Here is a 20,560-nt window from a genome sequence, read left to right as displayed (position 1 = left end):
GCAAACAAGGGTATACGACAATTAATAAAGTTCATCCTCAAATAAGCCTACTGGGTCCTTGGCTGGTTGGTTCATTCTGTCACACCTGGAAACCTTAAAATATATCAAATTAACTGATTAGTGCTTCAAGTCTCAAAGATGAAGTGAAAGTGAATGTGTCAGTGCAAGAGTCATATCTCTGACAGCCCGACAGATGGTCTCCTTGGAAAAATGCTTGGCATCACTGCTGTTATATAGAAAACTCCTGTTGACAAAGTGCATTACCAATTTATTCTCAACTGAGAGCACGTCAAAGATGTGTCCTATGAACGCTACAAGGGCTGAGAATATTGTTCAGATAAATAATCAATCATGTTTATCATGTTCTTATGTATAGTAGAATAGACAAACACTCTTGTCTGAACAATAAAGCTTATTTGAATTTGGAAATTGTAAGAGAGAGTGAAAGAGCGAGGTGGGAACAGAGAGCAAACAAGCAGAGAGGACGCAAGCGCAGTGGGGGAAGGGAGGAAGGCGAGAGATAGAGAGAGACAGAGAGAGAGATCTGGATAATGGGATTGAGGGAGCGTGAGTTAGGAGTAGAAAGAAACAGACAGACACAGTGAGAGACAGTGTTGGGGTACACCTGACCTTAATAAGGGAGAGGAGCTCCTTTACAAGCCATACGGCCAGACACACACACTCACACACACACACACACACACACACACACACACACACACACACACACACACACACACACACACACACACACACACACACACACACACACACACACATATACACATACAGTGCTAGCAGGCAGAAGCAGTGAGCCAGCCAACAGAGAGCCTGTCGACCAGCAGCCATGACAGACACCGGTGAGTAGCTTCATATCTAACACCGTCTACCGTGTGTGTGTATGCGTGCATGTGTTTGGGCGTGTGGTGTCATTTGAGTGATAACATATAATACAATCTGTCGTTATGCGATTTTAGGCATCACACACAAGGGAATGTGAATATGTGTATTTCAATGTGTGTATGAGGGCATTTGTTAGATAGATCGATAGATAGATCAATAGTTAGATAGATAGATAGATGACCTAATGTTGGGTATCTTGACAGACAAATCACACAGATGTCAGGCTCTAACACAAAATGCCTGTAAAATCATTGTTTCCAAATAGTAAAGCATGCGCTCCTCTCTCAGTTTTTGGAATTTCATAAAATTCAAAATATTTCCATCTATTTTGGTGCAAGGCGTGGAGTTGCACCAGTCCCCAGTGTCACACTCAATCCAGACCACTCCAGCAACACCAAGCTGTTTGTCTTACTAGCCAGTAAGAGTGCACTGTTTAGCTTGAGAACGGAGGGACAGAAACTATTCAGTAGCCAGTGGCTGTCATGCATTACAAGCTGAAGACAAACCACCACCCAAGAACCCAGCCTCTTCAGAAGCTACTGCTGCTGCTGACTGTTATTGGCCTTGCTAACTGCTGATGTGACACATTAACCCCACTGGAAGCATTGTAAATTTACAGTCTAAGCACTGCCAAACATAAGAATCTTCACAGTGACTGGATTTATTGCTGGACTGTTGAATTGGATTAGACTGTGCACTTGTTCCTCATATTGCTTCCACCCCCTGCATATATGTATGTTAATGTAAGTGCATATACATATATGTTTTTATATGGGGAAAGATGCATGTAGTTGAAGCAGCTGCAATAAGCACCCTAGGGACTCCCTTGCAGCACTCTGTGGAACTGATTAGTAAATTGCTTGCCTGCTCTCTTGTCAAACACACATGGAAGCACATAGACACATGGACATGGTCTCTTTTGCTCTCTCGCTCTCTCTCTCTGACACGCAAACACACACACACACACACACACACACACACACACACACACACACACACACACACACACACACACACAAACATGCACACAAGGACATGAGGGTTAGATCCAGCCCTTGCAGGTTGTGTATTAGTCTGATAGCCCCCTCTACTCAGGCTATTTTCATTCGACTTACAAGGGATTAGCTGAAGTGATTACCATCTGCAGGTCTCTCACTGTGTGCGTTTGTTTGAAAGGCATTGTATTGTACGTGTATTTGTTTAAGCAGTTCCTAAAGCTTGTGTCTGAGCTTTATTCCATTCACCAGCAACATTATTCTCACTTTCTATTTCTGCACCTGGCAAATGGGGTATACAGTGCATTCAGAAAGTATTCAGACTCCTTCACTTTCTGCACATTTTGTTATGCTGCAGCCTTAAGCTAAAATCATTTCAATTCATTTTTTTCTCTCATCAATCTACCCTCTACGCCCCATAATGATAAAGCAAAAAAAAGCCTTTTTGAATTTTTTTTTGAATTTATTAAAAAGAAAAAAAAGAATATCACATTGACGTAAGTATTCAGAACCTTTGCTATGACAATTGAAATATAGTTCATGTGCCTCCCATATTTCTTGATAATTTTTGAAATGTTTCTACACCTTGATTGGAGTCCACCTGTGGTAAATCAGTTGATTGGACATGATTTGGAAAGGCACACACCTGTCTACATAAAGTCTCAAGGCTTACAATGCATATCAGAGCAAAAACCAAGCCATGAGGTTGAAGGGACTGCCTGGAGAGGTCAGAGACAGGATTGTATTGAGAAACAGATCTGGGGCAGGCTGCAAAAAAAAAAAAAAAAAAAAAAAAATCTGCTGCATTGAAGTTTCTGAAGAACACAGTGGCTCTTACATGAAAGAAGTTTGGAACAACCAGGATTCTTCTTAGAGCTGGCTTCCCGCTAAACTGAGCATTTGGGATACTAGGGCCTTGGTACGAAAGGTTAGCAAAAACCCAATGGTCACTCTGGCTGAGCTTAAGAGATCCTGTGTGGAGATGTGAGAAACTCCCAGGACAACCCTCCCTGCAGCACTCCAATGATCTGGGCTTCATGGCAGAGGGGACAGATGGAAGCCTTTCGTCAGTGAAAGACACATGAAAGCTTGCTTGGAGTTTCAAAAAGGCACCTAAAGGCCTGTAAGAAACAAGATTCTCTGGGCTGATGAAACCAAGATTGAACTGTTGGGCCTAAATTCTAGACGTCATGTCTGGAGGAACCCACGCACTGCTGAACACCTGCCCAATACCATCCCAAAAGTGAAGCACGGTGGTGGCAGCATAATGCTGTGGGGGTGTTTTTCAGGGCGTGGACAGGGAGACTGGTCAAGGTTGAGGGACGGTTGAACAGAGCAAAGTACAGAGACATCCTTAAAGAACACCTTCACCAGAGCGCTCAGGACCTCCAGAATGGACCAAAAGTTCACCTTCCAACAGGACAATGACCCTAAGCACATACCCAAGACAACGCAGGAGTGTTTTAGGGAAAACTTTGAATATCCTTAAGTTGCCCAGCCATAGTCCTGACTTGAACCCAATTGAAAATTGTTGGAGAGACCTGAAATTGGCTGCCCACTGACGGCCCCCATCCAACCTGACAAAACTTGAGAGGACCTGCAATGAATGGCAGAAGATCCCCAAATCCAGGTGTACAAAGCTTGTCGCGTCATACCCAAAAAGATTCAAGGCTGTCATCGCTACCAAAGGTTCTTCCACTAAGTACTGAGTAAAGGGTCTGAATACATATGTCATTCAGATATTTCTGTTTTCCCTTTTCTGTTTTTGCTTTGTCATTATAGGGTATTGAGTGTAGACTGATGAGGGAAAAATTTCAATGGTTTAGCTAAGGCTTAAACATAAAATGTGAAAAAAGAGAAGGGGTCTGTATACTTTTTGAATGCACTGTAGTTAATGTCAGAAAAAAGACATGGTTATGGAAAATAAATTATGGTTGCAGTAAGCCAACTAAAACACTTCACTAAGGTTAGGGAAAGTACCTGGTTATTTTTAATGAAAAGGCATTTTTGTAATGACACTAAATGTTAGCACTGAGTGTAAATCATGTGGTGAAGTCCAACATGAATGTAATTCGTAGATACTGGACTGATTTATGATCATATTGAAATGAGTGCATTCGGCAACAATATTAAATGTCCATTACCCATCTAGAGGCCAATAGTGGGGTTAAATAGGTAATATTTGTCCTGAAGGTGATGCTAGCAGAAAGATCATGGTGTAATATGAATCCAAATGGTTCAGTCACTTTGCAGCATTAATGTGCCCTGCAAATTTCACGGCAATGTGAGATTTCATGTGGGCAATGTTGACATTTCACTTATCAGTGATCAGAATGGAAAGGGTATAGTTAATTCTAATCTGCCCTTTCTTGTATATAAGTGATATGACTTGATGGTGGAAAGCTCAGGGGGTCATAATAAACATTATGCTTCATCCTCTGGGGCCCATCAATATCCAAAATAAATTTTATGGAAGTCTAATAATTAATTTCAAGATACTTTGGCATGTTTCATCCTTTGTTTCTCAGGATGAAACCTTGATTGGGCAGTTATAGAAGAATAGTCGGGGTCAGGACAAATATGCGGGATCATTTCCTCGGGACCATCAATATCTGTACCAAATTTTATAGTATCCATGCTAGCAGCTATTGAGACATTTTTTCTGGGACCCACAGCCAAAGGCTGGACCAACTGATTATGTAGAGACAGGGCTATTTCCAAACTTGATTCAGTTGTTATCAGGAAGCTTGTTTTCAGTGATTAGTTTGCATGGCTTTAATTTCAAAGTGTGTTTTGAACAAATATCATGATGTATGCTACTGTTTTATTTTCTTTTTACATATCATTACAGGTATAAACTGAAATACGGAATAGTTTTCCATTGCCCTCTGTGCTCAAATATTTAAGCTAAGCTGATGTATTACAGTAGATGTCAGTTATTCAACAATAAAGCAGATATGTTACACCATAAGCTTTGGGATGCATGTTACATATAGAGCTTTGGTAGCCCCTGTGCAGATAGTTTTTTTTTTTGGCTCTGGTCATAGAGCAGAGACTCCACAGGTACTTTACCTGTGGATCCTTAGTATTTTTATATTTGCCTACTGGATACAGTTGCACAGTGCATAAAGTAGTCTATGGCAAGCCTACATTAAAATAATTTAAGTCAATCCACTTTTTGTGCACCTGCATCACAGCTCTCCTCATATGTTTTTTTGGTAATGTAATGTTTTACTGTACATAGTATCCAAAGAGACTGGAGAGGTGTGGATGTGTGTAGAAGAATAACAGGATTTAGGCAACCTCTTTTCATTTCCAGCATCAACAAAAAAAAATATCCAGTATTTTAATGGAGCACAATGGGGTGTTTTCGACAAATTGTATTAGCAGAGTGCACTTTTGTAAGACACAGAGGATTGGAAATGGATTACGTTTTATACATGCCTTAATTGGCTCTGACATATTATTGGTATTGGTGTGGATATATGCTTTTGGACCTTTGACAAAACAAAACAAAGCACACAACTGTTTATTTCAGCTCAGCACACAGCAAGTGATTCTTACTTCAAGACCAGTTTCTGGTATCATGTAGTGCCAGTGAAACAATTAAAATCTATGTACTGCTGAAAAAAAAAAAAAAAACACAACAGACCAGACAAAGTAAAGAGAACAGATTATCCACCACAAAATACAACAGTGAGCAGTACTGCACAATAATGTTTATATATATATATATATATATATATATATATATATATATAAACATTATTGTGTGACAATGAAGAGCTTGTAATTTTTTTAAGACAATAGATTCCTTTAAACTTGACAGATGAGCGGATGTGGTATATTTTATTTTGTAAGTAAAAACCACAGGTCCATATTCTGTGTCAGTAAAGTATCTTCATGGTGTTATGTTCAAACAGGTGGCAGAAGTGGGATGGTGAATAAGACATGTTCATATTTTATTTTTGGAATCAGTCCATGTTGAGACACCATTATGACTGAATATCTTACCTATCGACAAGTTGGAATGTGGCCAAGGGATGGCCGGAGGCCAAGATTAACAAAAGTATGCAACCTACTGGTGTTATCCCCTTGTATGGGAAAAGGTAGGGGGATACCTAAAATAAGCCACACAGAAGGGAATGGTCAGAACACAAACGGGAGTGTCCAGCACGATATTTAAGGTGAGAAGGGTTTAACTCAGATTCAGTGTCTGTGTTCTTGAACCAGACTCTGTCTGTCTTTGGGTTTTTATTTGTTTAAGTAGTTGAGTGATTGAAAATTGCCAGTTAGTTATTAGAAAGTAAGTGTTGTGGAAGATCTAAAGATCTACTGGACCATATGAAGAGTTTTCCCCCAAACAGACATAATATATAAGAAATAAGTAGAAAAATATTGATTGTCTGATGTACTAGTATGAACTATGAAACTTGTTTTTAAAGGAAATTGGGCAATAGTTTAGGCAGAGCACAAAAGTTGCACTTGCGGTTGCTGACTACCATCATATTTCACTTAAGCCGCACAATCACTGGCTTTTTCACAGCTGTGTTGGTATCAGCCGACTAGTCACGTCCCATCATATTCATGCAGATGTGTAGCACAGCCAATTATAACCTGACGCTTCTAGCTATTACTCTGCTGATACACTCATGCTAACGCCATTTACTGTACCCTATATTCCTTTAACGTGATTTACTTTTTGGTATTGTTAATTTATCCAAGATTTAGTGTTCATGTATGTGTTTATTTAGGGGGATAAGGAAGTCTTTTGATGTTGGCTTATTGTTAACTTTTATTGTTGTTGTTTGGTGATGGTGCATGTTTGTATGTGTGTTGCAGACTCTCTGAGCGAGGCACTAAAGGCTATCAGCGTGAGTACAGAGCTGATTGAGGAGGAGCTCAAGCCTCATTTGGACACAGTTCTGGCTTCTCTCCTGGAAAAGAGTAAGTCATGTCACACACCTGCACACACACTCTCTCTCTGTCTCACACACACACACACACACACACACACACAGACACACAGTATCAAATTCTCGCTGTGAAAAGCAGAAAAGCAGTTCAGCTCACAGAATCACTAAATTCAAAAGAGTCTTTCTGGGGAACATGAATTTGCTCAGCAAATGTCACAGCAATCTGCCTACTACAGTATGCCCTTTCCAGATAAGGAATATGTAACATGCTGTGTTTATCTATCTGTTAAAATGTCAGCTTTTGGCTCTCAAACATAGGATTCTGGAACATAAATGTTCTGTAATTCTTCTATGCAGACATGATGGGTCCGTCACATTGAACTGCAGTACATATGGAAAATAATCATATTAAAGTTCAAAATGAGACCGGACTCTACCTTAATTCCTTTTTGCTCACTTACTTCAACCTTGTGTTATGTAACCTTACAGAAATGTTGCAGGACTGACCTCATCAGACTGATTTTTAAAAGAGACTCTGTGACGGTGTCTTTTTTAATGTAACCACTTGGAGCCACATACTAATTGATTTGCAGTCACATCAGGGCTTCAGTGTGTAAACTAAAAACAACCAGCCAAAACTAACTTAACATATTTCTAGTATATGCTGTGATCGGATATCCTGCCATTGTTTTCTTTCTAAACAAATGGATTTGTGTGTCCACAGAGAAAGATGCTGCTGTTGAGATTACCAGAAGTGGGATTCTACCCACACTGGCTGAGGTTTTACAGAGTAAAAGCAGCCTGAGCTGCCAGGTGGCTCTGGTGGTGGCAGAAATGGCCCGTGAAGGTATAGTAGGATACTGCTACATTTTTTATCAGTTATGTTCTTGGTTAATAGAAAACAAGATAACGTTTGTGGTGTTGCAGCTGCAAATAATAATAAAATACAGCAGGCTCCTGGAAGTTGCGTCACGTCCTCCCAGATCATATTCTATAATGTAAATCTACTAGGTTGCTCTATTCTGTACACACAACATCTATTTCCTTTCTGTCCACCCATGAAGAGGGATCTCTCGGCTGTTGCTCATCCTGAGATTTTTTCCACTTTTTCCCATTGAGGGTTTTTCTGAGGGAGTTTTCTGTATCTGATTTGAGGGTCTAAGGACAGAGATGGTTGTATGCCGTACAGATTGTAAATGGGGTAAATTTGTGATTTGTAATGTGATTTGTGGCCTGTATAAAAAAAATCCTATGACTTGAGGAAAATAATGTTGATTGATGATTATTTTTGATTATATTTCCACACGATGATGTAGTGTGGCGCTGTAGTACCACGCTACAGGACATACACAGCTGTGTGCTGTCACAGGTACAAAAGAGGTTCAAAGGACTTGAGGGGGCATTTAAGGGAAATGCCAAAGTTCAAGAGGTAATATCTTATCCTTGTGTGTGTTGTAGCTGCAGTCAGGGAGCCCTGCATTGAGGCAGGCCTGGTGAAGGTGCTGGTTCCCCATCTGAACAGCAATAACCAGGAGGTGCTGCTGAACACTGGCCGGGCCATAGGACGCATCTGCTTTGACAACTGTGAGTTGGTGTGACAGTGGTAGCTCAGTCAGAAGGGTTTACTGGTGATGAACAATGTGCTGATGAGGCAGAGACTGTGTTCTGTTGAAGGTTACAGAGAGTGACAGACAGCAAGTCAGGCTTCAACTTTAACTAGGTGCTATGTATGTGGCTTATAATTCTGAAATGCAAAATCATTTTTTGTTAACACTCAGTTAAATTTGATGAATTGTATGCAATTATCATGATGAAAATGGTAGTAAACCAGTGAAACCTTGAAATGAAACTATGACCTTAAAAATTCTTTTTGTATCAAAAACAAACAACAAAATAAATCTGTCACCTTATTCTTGATCACTTCTACTGTCTCTCTCTGACCTCCCAGCATACCAACAGGACCAGTTAGTCCAGAGTGGTGTCATCCCCAGACTGGTGTCCATAATGAGGGAGTATCCAGAGAACGACCCACTGGTTAACGTCTGCCTGCTGGCCCTCTGTAACCTGGCTGACATGGGTGATTATTTAGTAATTGTACTTACTATAGTAATTTAAAATTAATTAGCTTTATTTGAATCACACCATTATTTAGACATGTCTTTTATGGCTACCTCACTGCCCTTTTCATTCTTGGTCATCTCTGTGTTATGTTTAAATGTTCTCCATGTGCTCTGATGGGTTTCCCTCAACAGTCATATAAAACACAGACTCTAAATTACTCAGAGGTACAAAGGTACAGTAAATGCTGGCACACGCTTTCATTTCATTTCATCATTCAGTACTGTGGCAACCCCATCAGCCCTGTGTTTTTTTTTTTTTTAAAGTGTTTGTGTACAGTGCGAAGGGAAATCAGTGGGAAGAAGGAACAGACAAATACAGATCTGACTCATCCTTGAGTGCTTCCCGAACTCATGTCATTATGGAGAATGTCAAACAATGAGCCTGAGTTACAGTTTACACAGCGACGTCACCAGGATAAAGCAACAAAGCTTGTCTCAAAATAAGGAGGTTGTAATTACTCTGTTGTAATTTTGTATGTTTGAATTGAAACCCTTATCAAGAAGAGGGCAGGAAATTCACCATTTCAAAAAGCTGCTGTGTTAAACCAGCAGTAGATGTCAGATGTATGATCACGGGTAGTCAGGATAATTAGTTACCTCCAACACTGTCTATAGTTATAGACCCCATATGTTTGCAGACTCAGCGAGGGAAGCCCTGGCAGAGCTGGCCATGGCAGATGTACTGACATTTCAGCTGAAACGGGCGCCTGATGCTGAACGCCGACATGTCATCCTGGAAATACTGGGCGCACTGGGCGAGAGTGGTAAGACCTGCAGGGCGCTTCACGAGGGAGGCTAGGAAAAGGAGGCCTTATTGATGAAACTCTGGTTTCATCAAGCATGAGTTAATATTAGATCTGAGATCCATTTGGAAACCACTCAAGTTAGGATTGATAAAGTAAGGCTTCATCATGAGCCAGCAGAGATTTATACTAGTTTTTATACTGAGGTAGACATCTCTTTATATCTCTGGTTGTATGAGGCCATTGTGGGTAATATTATAAATCAAACCCCCCACTTGACTTGTACGGCATTTATTTCGATGGAATAGCTAATAACAGACCTTTCTGTCTGGCTATTTTATCCATGTATTGTGTATTGATTTTTCATAACATTTGCTGTATCGCTTTATATAGAAAAGAAGACCAATAGAAGATTTCATCCCCATTGTTCACTCTGCATTAGAGGAATGCACAATTCAGATTATCAAGGTTAAGAGAACAATAGCTGATAATAGTCACCGATCACAAGCACATAATTATCACAAAAGACAACTGTTCTTTAGATTCATCAGCAAAAAATTCCTGAGGACATCTTTTGAGTGACAATCACTGAATCTGTTTTAATGCAATCAAAATGAAGAAACACATTCTTCTCATCAACCTGCCATAATAATGTATTACAAAAAATTGTAATCTACTGGTATGACATCAGATTTTCCAACATGAAATAATGCTCAATACCCTGTACTACAAGTTTAAACATTTGTTTTTGTGTTTTCTGTTTTCATAATGTTATATTTATTGGAAGATGATGTTTGCTGTTCATAATGGTTAAAAAAGACAGTAGGAAAGCTTAACTGGTTGTACTGTACCACCAGATACACTGAAGCTGCAGTTTGCAGAGTCGGGAGTACCCGAGGCTTTATCAGAAATGATTCAGGGCCTGCAGGGAGGTTCTGACCCCCACGACCTCTGCAGCATCAAGATTGCCTCCAACCTCATAGTCTCCCTGCTTTTAGGAGGTGAGTGATGCAGGTCCTTGTCCTCGTTGGACATCTCTGAATGTATTTGTGTATACAGCAACAACTCTGTCTCAGTGTAGGTATTCATTGCCTTTTTTGCCTTTTTTATGTCTTTCTGTCTGTCTTTCACCTCATTCACCTGGTCAGACTTTCCTTTAAGTCAAAGAAATTTCCCCGCGCTCCACACTGAATGTGCAGAATGTGATGTGACAAGTCTGATATAGGTAACCAGAAAATTCAATGCATGTAATTTACGCTGCATATTCAGCTTGCCAGTTCAAATAACACTGACTGTCCTGTTCTTTCCTCTATCACTGCATCCATACAGTCTGTCTGAATGCACCATAAATGTAGTGTGGACTCATTGTCATCAGCTGTGATTTTAAAAAAAAGAGACATAAGAGATAGAGATAGAAAAGCACACAGGGTGGGCATGACATGACAAACCAGCCAAGCAGGTTATTTACAGTATTATGATTCCTTTCTGCCTCATTTACATTGATAGCGTGACCTTTCTGGGTGGTGGTGTGTCACAGATAGTCCATTATGTGTCCATGTGTCTGAAAGCAGAAATCTCTGACGTCGTTGCACCAGTGTTGTTTTATTACTAATTTGTTTACCCAAGTAATATGAAGCAACTCATCTTTATATCACCTACAATACAATATATTATTATACAGGGATGGTAATGTCAGTGCTGCTTATTGGAAGAAATTATGTGTTGTTTGAGGGTATCATAAAGATTGTGTGTGTTTGTGTGTTTGTGTCAGATGAGTCTATGCAGAAGTGTTTTGGTGAGGGCTCAGGTCTGGTGTATCGGGACGTTCTGTCCTGGCTACAGAGCCCCAACACTCAGCTGCAGCTGTCTGGAGCCTTGGCCATTGCCAACTTTGCCAGGAATGGTGAGATATTTGTCAGAAAAGAACACAGACTGTACGGAGATATGTATCTATATGGAGCTGATGTGGGATAAACCAGCAACCACCACAGCTGAGACATTAGTCAATCAAGTAAACACACCCAAAAATATACAGTACTTCTCTTTAAAGGGGCTATGACCGATATCTTTATTATAACAATCGATCAAATGAAAAGTGAAAGGTGTCACTCATGACCCACAGGGAATTATCACCACAGAAAATGCTGTAAAAAGCCACTGTCCACTACCTGCTCAGCAGCAAACAACAGACAGACACTGTTAGAGACCAGCTGGTGAACAGAGTGGAGCATTTAGCAACTAAAGAGCCAGATATATCCCTCATGAGTTGGTAGAGACCAAAAACAGAGCGAAAAGAAAGTGAATATTTGACTTACATTCATCAGGGGGACACAAACACTGAAAGAATGCTAATGTTGCTCTGTGTCTGTTGGATGTGTGGGGACTGGTTGCGAACAAGTTCACCATATCAACTAATATGGTAATGATACTGTATATAAGGGATCTATTAACATGTTATTGTTGCTGGAAACAAGTGGCCAAAAATAAGTCATTGCAGGTTTAAGATTTACTATCTAATGGGAAAATCCTCAAAGTCACCACCAAGATGCACTTCACTGGAAAAATTGATATTGAGTCCTTAACTCATTGTAGAAAAAACTGTATTCATTTCATGTTCCAAGGGAGATGCTGGGGCTTTTCCCACTGATGTCAATACAACTTTCTTGGAGCCAAGGCCGGATTACCAACTAGGCAATGCATGTAGCGGGCTTCATCAACTGGTTGGTTGTAATCAAATTGTTTGGGAATGTGTACCAGTAAAACATGTCTGACATGTCTGGCCTTAAGTATCTATCTATAAGTTTTAAGACATTTGTCCTTACAGTACATGTTGCAAATTCTTAATTTAATGTGTGTTTAATTAAATTCAACAGGCGAATCTAAGGACAAGTACCCCTATTAGGATAATGTAGCTAGGTTTGAAACCAGTACCTGGAGACCATTAGAGGAACTGCTGTTTTAGACCATTCAACAACATGTTGCCTTAGACAACAACATCTTCTTTAAAATACATTTCAACAGGTTACACGTTTGGCTAATTTTTAAGTAAAACAATATTACTTATTTTGGATAATTAAATTCTGTTTGTGTGAGTTGGGATAACATGTCTACACTTTGAAGTGGTATACTGTAATGTAATACAGTAATCAGTTCAGGTTTTGAAAGTCTTGGCCTGTTGTGTTTCTGTCAGACAGTAACTGTGTGAAGATGCTGGACCTCGGGGTGGTTCCTCACATCCTGACCTTGTTGGAGCAACATGTCGACGAAGGAGATGTGTCTGTTCAACATGCTGGACTGAGCGCACTCAGAAACCTGGCCATTCCTGGTACTAATCAGAGTAAAACAGTAGATATATGGTTCCACCAACCAAATATCAAAGTAATTACTTGAAAGTTTAACAAAGTAACTAATCTTTCAAAGGACAGAGTCATAATAGTCATACATGTTCACACCAAGAAGCACACAACATGTACTGAGTCTTCTTCAAAAACCTACTGATGAGCAACTTAGATGGGTTTCTATGGGCAAATGTCCAAAAAATACACTACATGAATCAGTCTGAAAGAAATTAGTAAAACATGCTCGTTAAGGCTTACAACAGCACTTTTAAAATAAATTATTTCATTCACACCTCTTACACTGTGACATTTAAGAAGTGCATGAGTATGACATATGTGTCTTCCAGCCGCTAACAAAGTACGGATGCTGGAGGATGGGGTGACTGAGAGGATAAAGACCCTGCTGCGCTCTGACATGCCACCAGTTCAGTTCAAACTGCTGGGTACACTACGCATGATGGTGGATGGACAAGGTGAGTTTAACTGTTAGTTTAAAGACTTTAAAAATTCATGCATGAAACTAATTACGTTCAATATCTCATTGTGGAATCTAAGAGAGTCCATGACTCTCCTTGCCTTAGCACCACGCTCAGGCCAAAATGTCAACTTGACCACTACTTGTCTAACAGGCAGATTTCCACAATATGTATTAAACAGAGGTTAATAAAACACAACATACAAACACTGAGGCAATCACAATTACTAAGACATTTCTACAACTACCAACAACAAAAAGTAGTGTGTAAGTTCAGAAGAACCAGTGGTGCATGTATCGGCGTGATGTAAATGACTGGGTCTGGGTTAGTGTGTGTGTTTGTGTGTGTGTGTGTGTGTGGGGGGGGGGGTTTAGAAGTCTGAAAAGAAATGGAGAAGAATATAAAAAGAAGGAAGACGCAGTAAGACAGGAGAAAGAAGGGAAAACTGATTTAGGTTGATTTTGAGAGAAGTGGCATCAGAGGGTTGCACACAAAGGTGGACCCAAATAGCAAGAGAAGGAGTCAGGAAGGTCTGATTATTATTATTATCCTTATTACCATCATTCTTCCTTTATTTTCCCCACCATCTCTCTCTTTTTGCTTTATCACATCTTTTAATAATTTATTTACCATATCAACCCAGAGAAGGCAGGCCAGTTGGGATACCACGTGTCCCACTTTGAACAGTCCCCTGATGCCTATTCATTGTGGGGTGAAAGAAAAACTGGCTACATTCAGTATAAAGTTAATCTTAAGTACCTCTCATATTGTCAGTTTAATGTACAATACATTGGAACTTCAAGTGGCTGTTTTTTTAAATTTAGAATTTAAGTCTTGTCTTTTCTTTTTTCCCATGTACAACACAGTGGCAATTTGTGGCCATATTTCCTATTTTGTTTTTGATTTTGGTCTCTGTTAACATTTTTCAAAGTATTTTTACTTTTCTATGCTATGTTGTGGGTGTCAGAGGAGGCAGCTGTAGTGCTGGGGAGGGATGCTGTGCTGCTGGCTCGGGTTATGGAGTGGTGTGAGGCCAAAGACCATGCAGGAGTCCGAGGAGAAGCCAGTCGCCTATTGGCTGCCTTCATCAGACATAGCCGCAGCCCCGTGAGTCCTTTTATTTTGATCTGAAAATTAGCACAACTTTGAACTATAACTCAGTTTCTTTCTTCTTAGTAATCACACCCAGTTTGTTGGAGTTAATATAAGTATATGCACACACACATACACTGACTGTAAAGGGCTAATTTCCTCTGTCTTACAGGAAGTTGTCCATGCTGTAGCCAAAGCTGATGGGGTTCGGCACCTCATCTCCATGGCAACAAGTGAGCATGTCATCATGCAGAACGAGGCCCTGGTTGCCCTGGCGATAGCATCTGCCATTGATCTTGGTAAAGCAATTTCAGAGACTATGTATAGTCAGAGGTTCTGGGCAAGAATTTATCAGGCAGAACCACTGCTAGAAAGTTTGACTGGATGTGAACTCTCAGCATGGCTGAGGAGGATGCATATGTGTGGAACGTTTAACAGGTTAGGTCAGCTGTGTAGCTCTTCTAAATCCTGAACGAAGGGAATGTTGTCACTCCAAAGCCTGGAAATGTGTCACTCTGAGAATTGGTGGCGACTTAGGAATGATTTTACCACTCTGAGATGCTTGATAAATATGGGCCCTGATGTCATCACGAACATCATTTTTTATATGTTTAAAGGTACAGGAAAATCAAAATTGGGAATTTGTAACTATATTGTGATGGTGGTCTTGCTGTAAGCTCTTAGAAATGTCATCACTAATTGTTATTTGCTCCTATATTGTTTCTTTTCTGGGACTTTATCATTTGTATCATTTATCACTGGGTTTGTAAATAGTTGGACAGTATTTCATCACGCAAAAACTCTATCTTATCTGAATTTGGCCTTGGCTATCACTCCTTCTCTCTGCAACAAATACACACACACAAAGTGAAACACAGAACTTGTTTTGTCACTCATGGATTGTTGAAATGATTTGGTGTATATGATGCATGAGCCTGTCTCTGCCCTCAGGTGTAGCCTATTGATACACCATCAGTGTTGAGCACAAACTAACTTTCCATTCTTGTTGTGTGAAGCTGCTCTGTAGTGTTTTCAGTTCTGGTCATTAATGGCTCGTCCGGCTCATTGTTTATGTATTATAACACACATGGCTGTATTGTTCCTGACCTTATATGCATCTTTGAACTACCATACCATCCTGCTGTTTGATTCCTATTGAGTTTTAAGCATTTATTTTAGGTTTTATGTAATTTCAAATGCTTTGCACATTACATCCAATATACACTTGGTTGTCAGTTTATTAGGAACACCTAGCTAAAACTAACACAGTCCAATACAATATTCCCGCTATAAATCCTCTCTTATGAAGGTTTCAATGTTCAGTTTTTGTTGAAACGACATGTTGAGTCACCTTTATGATCTTTTTATAGGACATAGTTTGTGGGGCTGTTGAACTGCATTGCGTTATGTTGAATGATGTACCTTTTATTTTGTCCACCCCATTTAAATTAGTGAGAGTATGTTAAATAAAAGGTACTCCCCTTGAATAATGCAATACAGTTCAACAGCACCACAAATTGCAGCCTTCAAAATTATCACACAGTTGAATCAACACCTTTTCAACACAAACTGAACGTTCTAACCTTCATGAAGGAGGTTTTATTACAGGGCTGTTGGATTAGACTGCATTAGTTTTAGCTAGGTGTTCCAAATAAACTGACAACTAAATGTATACCTGTACCAAACTGTTTAAACAAGGTATTTCATAAGAACCAGTTGATGTTGATATACATTTCATCCAAAAAAAGAAGTCAGGCAAGTTTGTAAGTTTTTTGAGACATAAAGGGTAAGAAAGACAAGCTTTTGTGTGTGAGGAGTGATCAGCACCACAGTGGCTGGACAGCTCCGCCTTAGTCTAACCAAGGTTTAGTATTAGCCCAAGACTTGAAATAGACACTGTGAAACATGTTTGTATGTTCCACCGTTGTAATGTACTGAAGCAGAAGCGAAGACCCACCCTACACAAAACTAGGAAAGCAAAGTGTCTGCTTATATAGTATCAAACGACCCCAAAAACATAGCAAGGGAATGCAAAAGCTAATTAAAAATCAAATACACACGTGGCTCTTTGGGGCCACTCTAGAGATTAAACTACAGCTAGAAATGACATACAAGTCTAGCCAGATGCAATCAGTGTGCTAAGGAACACGCAGGACTAACCACTTCCATCTACTAACTTGTTTGACCTATTTCATGATACTAGATACCTGACAAATCAGTTAGGGTCTGTTATATGACATATTCAAATCTGGAATGAAATTGTGTTCATTTAGAAATACATTTGCATGTGTGTTTACCCATATTTGTGTGTTTGTGGGTTTGTGTGATCACTGTAGAGTCTATGAAGGATCCATTTGGGGAGGTGGAGCTGTTGTCCATGCTAAAGAAGATGTTGGAGGATCCCGTAGGGGCAGTTGAAGTCAAGTTCAGTGCTTTAGGTCTCATCTGCAGCCTGGCTAACTCAAGTATGTGTTCGATTTTACAACACACATTAACAGAAATTCTGTTCCACTGCAAATTTCAAGCATCAGGAACATCTATTCAACAAGAAAAAGAACTCCATCAAGCAAGTGTAATTTTCTTTAAACTATAATATGTAAATGATGAAACTGTGATTTCTATTGAGACATCAATATCTCACTTTGTGTATTGAGAGAGAAGTTTGGACTTTGTAAATACACTCACCGAGCACTTTATTAGAAACACCTGCACCTGCGTATTCATACCGTTATCCAATCAGCCAATCATGTGGGAGCAGTGCAATCCTTATAATCATGCAGATACAGGTCAGGAGGTCCAGTTAATTTTCACATCAAAAATCAGAATGTGGAGAATGTGGTGATATCAGTGACATTGACTGTGGCATGATTGTTGCTGCCAGACGGGCTGGTTTGAGTAGTGCTGAAACTGATGATCTCCTGGGATTTTCATATATAACAGTCTCTAGAGTTTACTCAGAATGGTGCCAAGAACAAAAATCAAGTGAGCAGCAGTTCTGCAGACAGAATCACCTTGTTGATGAGAGAGGAGAGAGAGGACCTTGTGTAAAAGACAGTTGAAGACTCGAAAAACGTAGCCTGTTCTGATGAATCTGGATTTCTGCAACAATCCAGGCTGATGGTGGTGGCGTAATGGTGGGGGGAATGTTTTCTTGGCACACTTTAGACCCCTTAATACCAATCAATCATGGTTTGAATGCCACAGCCTATCCTACCCTATGAGTATTGTTGCTCACCATGTGCATCCCTTCATGGCCACAATTTACCATCTTCTAATGGATACTTCCAGCATGATAATGCACCAAATGTTGCAAAGCAAAAGTCGTCTCAAACTGGTTTTATGGACATGACAATGAGCTCAGTGTACTTCAGTGGCCTCCCTACTGACCAGATCTGAATCCAATAGAAAGCCTTCAGGATTTGGTAGAATGGGAGATTCTCAGCTTGAATGTACAGCTGACAAATCTGCAGAAATGATCTGATGCAATCACGTTAACATGGAGCAGATTTTTAAAGGAATGTTTCCAGCATCTTGTGGAATCTATGCCCCAAAGAACTGAGGCTGCTTTGAGAGCAAAGGGAGGCCCTACCCAGTATTAGAACGGAGTTCCTAATAAAGTGCTCAATGAGTATAGATTTCAGTACAGCTGAAGTCTATTTGGAGCCAGCATCCAGTGGCCATTAGGAGAGATTTAAGACCCTTTGAGTCGTGGCTTCAGCAGTCAGCTATCATATTGCCAATTAAGGTCCAGTAGATGCAGGTGTGCTACTAGGTTTTTAGACACTGGTCCTTTCTATAGTCTGTTGCAAGGGAATGCAGGGAGAAAAACAACTCATCTTATGTTTTTTCATGTTAAAAGACAGGTGGAAAAGTTATACATGAGACAAACAATCCACACATATACACAACACTTACATTCATACAAACACAGAGATGAATATTCTGCCCCTGAATACAGCTTATATCCAGATTTTTACTTCTGCTGCTTGTTGCAACCCATCTCACACTTGTCTCTCTTCTTTTTTCCATCCTTGTCTGGTCTAGGTGTGATGAAGGCGGAGTTGAACTCAGTGAATATGAAGGAAAGCCTAAGTAAACTGACAGATCATAGCAGCAGTAAACTTGCCACACAGGCCAGCTCCATACTGGCCATTCTCAGTGACACCAGCTAAACCAGCACACTACAACAACAAATGGTCTCACTGTATCTTCTGTATGGATTTAGCAGCTTGTTCAATGACATATTTTAATTCAAATGATCTTACTGCACAGATGTTGCTAAATATCGAATTGGCTTCTAAAAATGTCACCTGTTTGTGGCACAAAAAAAAAACTAATTAAAAAAACTAGACTAGCATGACTCTGTGCCCCCAGTTACAACTTCCAGAGGCTGCAATGTTCACAGGAGGAATAAACAACATACTGTAATTTCCAGTTTTTAAACCCTGAACAGAAATAGGGCTAAAATTTCAATGTTGGGTGCAAATTTTGTCCTAAAGGAAAGGCCATGAGGTCATTAAAACCGAAGTGGTTCATACAGTCAGGAGCATGAATGTACTCAGTGAATTTCATGGTAACCTACAAATAACTATACAAATGTACAGTAAATGTTACATTGTGGTGGCAGTAGAGGAAAGGTCAGGGGGTCTACAAAAACAGAGAGATTCATCCTCTGTGGACCATTAATATCCACAGGAAGTTTTATTGAAAATCCAATGTTTGTTTTTCAAAATACCTTGACATGGAACAAAAAGTTGTTCAAAGGAAAATAATGACAATTACATTTATCTAATGACATTGGACAATGAAAAGTCTAAAATCTGGTCTTTGCATCATTCTGGTAATCTGGCCTGTAGTTGTTGTGGTATCTTGCTCTGAACCAAAGTTGTGGGTGGATGGGCAGATGGACTTACATTGCCTTCTTTGGGCTCCTCAGGTAGGGGGTCAAAAATATTAGTGCAAATTACTTATACTTATGGGATGCAAGCTCATGCTTACAATTTGGTATACACGGAAGTTTGATACTTCAAAGCAAATTATCAAAATTTCAATTGTGGTATCTTTAACTTTAGGTGAGGTTTAGCTGCAGGTATATCATATAAAGTTCAAGAATCTCAAAAGATTCAGAAATGTACTAAAATATGTTGAAAATGCACCCAGAATATAAACAAAGAAGATTACAGTAAGAAGTTTTCTTTTTCTATATTGAACAAGTGAAAATGTGGCAAAAAGTGACTAAAACTTCTAAGGTCCACTTATTACATTCCCTTCAGAGCTTTCGGCGACATCTCATGGCCTTCAACAGTGGATTGAGTTTGCCTGTTGTCATGGAGATTGTTCGGTTGTCATCACATGACATAAGCTTGGAACTTCGGTAAAAAAAAAAAAAAAAATGAAGAAAAAATGAAAATCTGACTGTGTAAAATAACTGAATCCAAGGAGTCAATCGCTCCGGCAAAGTTGATTTTCACAAAACAAGTGAGACACTTTATAAAGTTTCAGGATTGTGCAGCAATATTGTTTGACTTAAAATATTTGAAAGTTTTAATTTTAATGAGCACTTTAAAGCAGATTGTCGAGTCTGTAAATCACCACTGTCATTCTGAAGAGTAGATTCAAACTAAACTATAAATGGAGCCACATTAAGAAGCAATAAATCTGCATGACATGGCCTACTGGTGTCCTTGAACCTTTATGGTATATTGGATGTTGTCTTTCTCAAAGGGTCCTGAGCTCCTCCAGTAAGAACTGTACTGTACGTAAATTGTTTGCTTTTTCAGGCACTTCAGTAATATTAAGGGACAAGTCAGAAATGTCAGAGCTTTGGGAAAATTCAGTTTGCTGGTCATAATTATGACTCAGATGTAGCTGTAACTGTTTTTTGCAGTAACTCTGATTTGACATGAATGCAGCATAAAGGCTTTATCACACCAGAATGTAGGAATCAATATCAAGTGTTTGAATGGTGGCATTGCAT

General features: G+C 39.6%; 1 protein-coding gene across 2 annotated transcripts; it reads left to right on the top strand.

Moving 5' to 3' along the window:
* The first annotated feature begins 728 nt into the window (after positions 1-728).
* Positions 729-19,976, top strand: si:dkey-191g9.5 (rap1 GTPase-GDP dissociation stimulator 1). 2 transcript variants are annotated; one of them, XM_040139693.1, is made up of 14 exons: positions 729-860; positions 6,741-6,845; positions 7,539-7,661; positions 8,273-8,398; positions 8,763-8,891; positions 9,573-9,698; positions 10,535-10,678; positions 11,449-11,580; positions 12,868-13,002; positions 13,363-13,488; positions 14,459-14,598; positions 14,756-14,816; positions 16,920-17,048; positions 18,628-19,976. In XM_040139693.1, the coding sequence occupies exons 1-14, from the start codon at positions 848-850 to the stop codon at positions 18,753-18,755; spliced, it is 1,617 nt and encodes a 538-aa protein (XP_039995627.1). In that variant the 5' UTR covers positions 729-847; the 3' UTR covers positions 18,756-19,976. The 2 variants fall into 2 exon arrangements, with proteins under 2 accessions (XP_039995627.1, XP_039995626.1); XM_040139692.1 differs by having other exon boundaries at positions 14,756-14,882.
* The last annotated feature ends 584 nt before the right edge of the window (positions 19,977-20,560 follow it).

This window comes from Xiphias gladius, chromosome 11 (assembly GCF_016859285.1).
Source record: "Xiphias gladius isolate SHS-SW01 ecotype Sanya breed wild chromosome 11, ASM1685928v1, whole genome shotgun sequence".
In the NCBI taxonomy this organism is placed as follows: Eukaryota; Metazoa; Chordata; class Actinopteri; order Istiophoriformes; family Xiphiidae; genus Xiphias; species Xiphias gladius.
This window is presented reverse-complemented; position numbering and strand designations above follow the sequence as displayed.

Bases quoted from the DNA above. Each gene is read 5' to 3' on its own strand.
- si:dkey-191g9.5 (XM_040139692.1), top strand. The intron at 8,892-9,572 runs GTGATTATTTAG...ATATGTTTGCAG, and splicing joins CTGTAACCTGGCTGACATGG to ACTCAGCGAGGGAAGCCCTG. The intron at 9,699-10,534 runs GTAAGACCTGCA...CTGTACCACCAG, and splicing joins GGGCGCACTGGGCGAGAGTG to ATACACTGAAGCTGCAGTTT.